The 7,061-nt window shown below is 39.0% G+C and overlaps 1 protein-coding gene across 1 annotated transcript in view; it reads left to right on the top strand.

The window, feature by feature from the left end:
• The window catches only part of TAF7L (TATA-box binding protein associated factor 7 like), a 21,768-nt gene that overhangs the window by 1,211 nt on the left and 13,496 nt on the right, over positions 1–7,061 (top strand). The window contains exons 2-4 of the mRNA XM_007952196.1: positions 3,227–3,294; positions 4,052–4,130; positions 6,515–6,648. Coding sequence (XP_007950387.1) covers positions 3,227–3,294; positions 4,052–4,130; positions 6,515–6,648 — 281 coding nt within the window. The remainder of the gene's footprint in view (positions 1–3,226; positions 3,295–4,051; positions 4,131–6,514; positions 6,649–7,061) is intronic.

The following is a 7,061-nucleotide window of genomic DNA, read 5'->3' as shown; positions in this document are numbered from 1 at the left end:
CCTCCGGAGGTTTTCAAGGGAAATGGGATCAAAGCCTAGGAGCTAGAATTGTCCCTTGAAAGTTTAGTGCCTCAGGGAAAGGATGGAGTTGTTATTTCCTCCAAACCGCAGCCAGGGGTTGTAAACTTGAGAAAATAGAGACCTAGACGTGTGCCTCCTGGAGCGAGCTGTTGGGCACCCACCGGTTCATTAGTGTAATTCTGCTAAAGCGTGTGGTGCTGGGGTGATTGAGGAGGGCAGTCCTGGTGATTTAATTAGGGATCCAAGAATGCTTGCTGGAAAAAAAGTGGATGTTTGTTCTTTAAAGTAAATCTGATACAAGTTCTTTGGGTAGATGCAGGTAACACGTTAAAAAAAGAAAAAAAAAAAAATCATTTCACCCAGGGCTGTCTGCCTGGTCTCCTACCAAACCCTTTATTAGAGAGGTTACAAGCAGCTGTAATGGAATAGTTTCATCTCTTACAATTTTTCTTTCTTAAGAAAGGAGTTGCCAAAAAGGCATTGAAATGAACACAATGCCCTAGTCTTAGTTCTGCTGAGAAATCTAAAGGTTACTACTGATCCAATAAAATCTTGCTTAGCAGCTGGTTCTTCAAATCAATCTGTGTTTCTGCTCCCAGTTTTAAGTGTTTGATATTCTTTGTTGCTTTAGGCAATTGTGCCCAGCCCCAGGATTTTTATTTCATTTACTTAAATTAATTTTTTTTCTTACCATTGAGGTTAGTTTTTATATTTCTCTGGTAGCATAGTGCCTAAGGCACTTGACTGCTAACCAGAAGGCTGGTGGTTCAAACCCACCAGCCACTCCTGGGAAGGAAGTTTGGGCAATCTACTTCTGTAGTGATATTGCCTCGGAAACCCAAGGAGGGGTCGCTAGGAGTCATACCTGCCTCCATGGCAAACAACAACAACAACAGTATGTAGGAAAATTTATGTAAATGTGAAGCAAGGGAAAAAAATGACTATCACAAACAATGCATTTTTTATTCTTTTACCAATAATGTATTTGTGATTCATTCTCTCTCTCTTTGGCTCTGTCTCTGTCCCTCTTTCAGTGTCTGCCTATTGCCTTTCTGAAAGTTTCAAAGCCACCATACCAAGGGACTGAAATTATAACTGGTGAACGATTTCACCCTAATCTTGTCCAGCTCCACTTGAATGTATTAGAAAGAAAGAAAAGAAAGGCTTGGTGATCTTAAGTGAGATTCGAATTCAGAACTCAGAGCCCCAGAGTCCAGTTCATGGTTTGCCGAGTATTAGGAACTGTGCTTTAACGAGAGCTTTTAATCTAATTTGAAGTGTAAGATCTTGTAACTTGGTGCATAGGGTCGTGTCCTAAGAAAAGTTACCAGATTTCATACGTATACATTGCTTTATTTCCATATTTGAGAAAAATCTTCATCCGAAGAGGTGTGTACCCTAATAGCGAAAATGCAAGCCACTACAAATACATTCCACATAGATACAAAATGAGATTTAAAAACAAAAATTAAGTTGGAGTAGATTATTCACTTAACAGAGGGTGTATTTTTATCTAAAAGGAACTGTTTTAAGAGGGAGCTCTGGTAGCATAGTGCCTAAGGCATTTGACTGCTAACCAGAAGGCTGGCAGTTCAAACCCACCAGCCACTCCTCAGAAGGAAGGTTGGGCAATCTGCTTCTGTAGTGATACCACCTTGGAAACCCAAGGAGGGGTTGCTATGAGTCGGGTCTGACTCGATGGCACATAACAACAACACAACAACAACTATTTTAAGATTCCTTTACGTAGCTTTTAGGGATATTTCAAATAAGGGGTGGTTATGAGGATTAAATGAAGTAATAGACCAGGTAGTAATAGAAGTAATATTAAATATTATTAAATGAAATAATAGACCACACAGAATGCAGGCAATAAATGTTGGTAATGAATACATCAAATCAGATTTTAAGTTCTGTTTATAGCACGCTTTCTAGAATGCCTGAGGTGTGTTGCATGACGTTATGTGTATTCAAATAGATAGTTTAACTATAAGAATTGGACTCCTAACTTTCCCCCAAGGTAGCTCAGAATTCTTGATGCTGGCTTGCCCACGGACAGCTTAATTTCTGTTGTTGTTGTTATTTGCCATCGAGTCAGACCCAACTCATAGCGACCCCTCCTTGGGTTTCCAAGGCAGTATCACCACGGAAGTAGATTGCCCAGCCTTCCTTCCGAGGAGAGGCTGGTGGGTTTGAACCGCCAGCTCTCTGGTTAGCAGTCAGGTGCATTAGCCACTACGCTACTAGAGCTCCCTCTTAAAATAGTTCCTTTTATATAAAAGGAACTTAATTCCTACTAATCCATTATGGGGACTGAAATATTGAAAATTAAGCTCTTGTTTTCTTCAAACCAGCACAGAACATTTCTGCAAATGGTTTCTGGCTTGATTTCAATCTTTGGCTAGCATTTATCTTTGCAGAGCCCATGGAGTTTGCTCAAGTAGCCACCATTTGTATTTAATTGTAGTCCTTTATCTGAGAGTCTCAGAATATCATTAAGAGTAATCAGCTCTTACCTCATTTGGTTGGTATACATAGTTGATTGCAAAAGAATTGTTATCATGTAACTTGGATTGACTTTGGAAAAATCTTCATATATTAGAGGGGAGATAAAGTGACTTTTAAGAATAATCAACTTAAGTCAAATAAGATATATATTTGTGCACACAATTCCAATGAAGATACTGGGTAGGGTCTTGTATAATTTAACTAGTACTACCAGCAGTGGAGCTCTGGTGGCATAGTGCCTACATCATTTGACTGCTAACCAGAAGGCTGGCGGTTCAAACCCACCAGCCACTCCTCAGAAGGAAGACTGGGCAATCTACTTCCGGAGCGATACCGCCTTGGAAACCCAAGGAGGGGTCACTATGAGTCGGATCCAACTTGATGGCAGTGAGTTTGGTTTTTGTACCAGCAGTGGAAGGAACCCTGGTGGCGTACTGGTCAAGCACTGGGCTGCTAACCAAAAGGTCAGTGGTTCAAATCCTCCAGCTGCTCTGAAGGAGAAAGACATGGCAGTTTGCTTCCATTAGGAGTTACAGCTTTGGAAACCCTATGGGGGCAGTTCTACTCTGTCCTATAGGGTCACTATGAGTCGGCATTGGGTTTGGTCTTGACCAACAGTGGTCAGCAGAGGGAGCAAGAGAAGTTTTTAGTAACTCTCAGTTGCTTTTGTTTTTGTTTTCATGAACTCAAAATCAAGAGATGAGTAAAACCCAGAGTGAACCGCCTCACGAACTTGAGAACCAGTTTATATTGCGTCTGCCTCTGGTAAGAAACCCTTGAATCTCTGACCAAATATTTTCAGTGTATAAATATGAGTTCTGTTTGGATTCTGTAACATTTCTGTTTAAGGTAGGCTATACAACTCAGAACATTTGTTTCCCAAGACTCATATGCTATTTATTAAGCAGTCCTATACTAATGTGCACTATTTTAGCAGCATTTCTTTCGCTTTGTGCATACCACCTATTGTGTGGGTTGACTTCCTAGAAAACAACTGTAACAACAGTGAATTCAGTCACTTTTCACTGGGTGGCCAAGATAAGATTCTTTTAAAATTCGTTCTGTCACCTCAAAAGGGGCAGTGAAAGGGATCAGCACTGTGTCTCCTGAAAATTCATCCCATGCACAGCTTTATTGAACCTCATGTCACATTTTATTTGGGGCTCTTCCACCACTGATCTCTATATTCAAGCATTAGTTAGTTTAAGAAAGCTATGTTAGGGATGGGTTCAGAAATGTATATCCCCAATTAGCGTTAACTAATATACCCACTACACTGCAGCTACACCTTTCCTTAGCAATGAGAGGCAGGAACATAGAGCTTTTATTAATTGTAGCTAATAAAAGACAACAGAAGGATTAACCTCAGCCTCATTCAACTAACACAATGCATGGTATCTCATGGTACATTGCATTGTTATAAAGGTTTGGGAGGTTTAAGGTTTAATTTAAGGGAAGGCTTTCTGTTAGCGGCCAAGTAGGAAATTCATCCTTCTGAATTTATTTATTTATCTATATTTAGGAATATGCTTCTACTGTCAAGAAGATAGCACGTTCTAGAAGTATCACCATGAAGGATAAACTAAAAATTGACTTATATCGTAAGTAGTTAATATTAATTCATTGTATATTGAACAATAATTTAAGAGACTGCTATGTACCAGACACTTAGGTGCTAAGGATGTGGAAAAGAATAGAATAGAATCTCCAGCTTCATAGGCTCACAGTTTAGAGAGGCAGAAGTCACTCATCTCTTCACTTAAGAGGAAAGGATTTAACAATTATGTAACTTGAAGGTGAGTAATTATGATAGTGTGTATAAGGAAGAACTTGGGGGTCATTTGTGGGATTTTCATATGGCTGATGGTCTCCTACCATATATAAGCTTTGTGATTTCTGTGTCCAGGGCAATGATAAATCATTTTTGTTTATTTACAAGGATGAAGCTGCTTTCTTTCTCTTAAATGATGCTTATTAGGTTTTATAAATACAGAGAAGTACATAAAGATGAAAATTAAAATGACCTATAATCTCACTACTCAGGTAACCCCTATTGACACTAAAAAAAAAAAAAAAAAAAAAAAAAGTAATATAAGTTCATGATTAGAAAATTCAAATAAAACAGAAAGGTTCAAAAGGAGAAATGAAATTCTCTTTCCTCACAGTGCCCCAATCTCAATGCCGAAGGTAAATAATATTAACCATTTTTTCTTGTGTTTCCTTACAGGAAAAGCTTTTATACATAACTGTTCATGTTAGGTGCCATTGAGTCCGTTTCAACTCATAGCAACCCTATGTACAACAGAATGAAACACTGCCCGGTCCTTATACATAATAACGCCCTTCTCAAGAAACAAACAAACAAACAAAAAACTCACTGCAGACTGCCCCATCTTTCTTCCATAGAATGGCTGGTAGGTTTGAACCACCAACCCTTTTGGTTAGCAGTCAAATGCCTTAACCACTACACCACCAGAGCTCTGTATACATAATTCCAAAAATAAAAAAAAACCAAACTCACTGCCATCAAGTCATTTCCAACTCATAGCGACCCTTCCTTGGGTTTCTAAACCAGTATCTCTACAGAAGCAGATCCCCCAGTCTTCCTTCCGAGGAGTGGCTGGTGGATTTGAACTGCCAGCCTTCTGGTTAGCAGTCAGATGCCTTAGGTACTGTGCCACCAGAGCTCCCTTATACATCCTATCCTATAAATAATTTCTCTTAATATATCTTTTTAAGTGAATCTACACAAAAAGGATCATGTCAGACATGATTCTGCATCTTTCTCTTTTAATATTAGGAGGTTACACCTAAATCCTCTTGTGTTTAAAGACATTCATGTTTGAGATAGCTGCAGGATTTGGAGTTGTGTATGTGTCCGTTTTACAGAATTTTGTCTTTGTGATGCTAACTATAGATTATAACTTGAGACTTATTTACACCATCCTAGGGTCAATCCTTCCTTCACTCTAGCTTTTAAACACACATGTACGAGGACACAATTGAATGCTTCTAATACTTCCGTAGTGATACTGCCTCGGAAACCCAAGGAGGGGTCGCTAAGAGTCAGGGCCGACTTGACGGCACATAACAACAACAACAACAATGGTGTTAGAATGAATGGTTTGCATGAATGGGATTTTCTTCTCAGGATAAGAATGAAACATTTGCTGCTTTACCTGTATTTAGTTCACACCCCTTAACAAAAAACTTAGCTACAGGCTGTCCCTAGGTTTTATATGACTGACTTACGTACAACCTGTAGTTGTGAACCAACCCCCTGAAGCCAGTTACATTAAAAATTTGAAGTACATACAATGGTTCATTGTAACAAACGGGCACTGCTTTGCAGTATGCATCAAAACATTATTATTTTCACTGTATTATTTTGTTAAAGATGTTTTTGTGTACCTGAAAGTGTTTCTTTGATGTTTTTATGTGTGGAAAGGTCCACTATATACTAAGACAAACATTTGACTAACTGAGGTTAGATATGAGCAGTACCTAACTGTTATGACTTACGTATAAATTCAACTTAAAGTCAGACTTAGGAGAAGAACTCGTTTGTAATCTGGCAACAGCCTATACTTTTGAAGGACTGACATAAACTCAGGAAAGAGAACGCCATGTACTTAGCCTTCTTTCTCTGGGAATTTACTAATTGTGTACACAGTGGGAGCTTAATGAAAAAGAATAGGTTTCACTGAAACAGTAGTCTGACCCACCCTATTCTTCATTATTCCAACCCTAGGAGGCTTAGTGCATAAGGCACTTGACTGCTAACCAGAAGGCTAGCGGTTCAAACCCACCAGCCACTCCTCGGAAGGAAGATGGGCAATCTACTTCTGTAGTGATACCGCCTCGGAAACCCAAGGAGAGGTTGCTATGAGTCGGGTCCAACTCAACGGCACATAACAACAACAAGAAGGAGGCTTAATAGCTCATTGGGACAATATCAACTTTAATCTTGTTTGCTTCTCTTTAGCTGATGGACGTCATGCAGTTGTTGAGGTAGAAGATGTTTCACTAGCTGCAACGCTGGTTGATTTGCCTTGTGTTGTTGGAAGCCTGAAAACTCTTGATAAAAAAACCTTTTATAAAACAGCAGATATTTCCCAGGTACAGATGGACTAGTTTTCTTATCCTACTAACTCTCACATCCATCAAGGAATTTCTATCTCTTTCCCATCCTCTTTCCTTTAGTGCTCCTTTCTATTTGTTTAGTGGGTGCGTGCCATTGCTGATTTTCAGATCGATTGCACAGGACTAAAATGTTATGTTCTGGTTTGGTGTTTGATCCTTAACTTGTCATTACTGTATTTTATCCAAACAGCTTGTAGAGTCCCCTGTTTGCCATTCATAGTGACTTTTCATTAATTGAAAAATATGACCAGCTGGGATCTTCTGAACTTTCTGCTATTAACTTTGGAGGTTTTAATTGGTTTCTTATTACCTCTGCTATTGATTTGTTTCCTCTCTAAATAAAAATGCCCAGGTATATGTTTCTTTTCTTTTTAAAAAAAAAAAAAAAC

Source organism: Orycteropus afer, unplaced genomic scaffold (assembly GCF_000298275.1).
Source record: "Orycteropus afer afer isolate SDZICR_OR568_19922 unplaced genomic scaffold, OryAfe1.0 scaffold00327, whole genome shotgun sequence".
In the NCBI taxonomy this organism is placed as follows: domain Eukaryota; kingdom Metazoa; phylum Chordata; class Mammalia; order Tubulidentata; family Orycteropodidae; genus Orycteropus; species Orycteropus afer.
The sequence above is the reverse complement of the archived record's forward strand: the minus strand, read 5'-3'. Positions and strand labels throughout refer to the sequence as shown.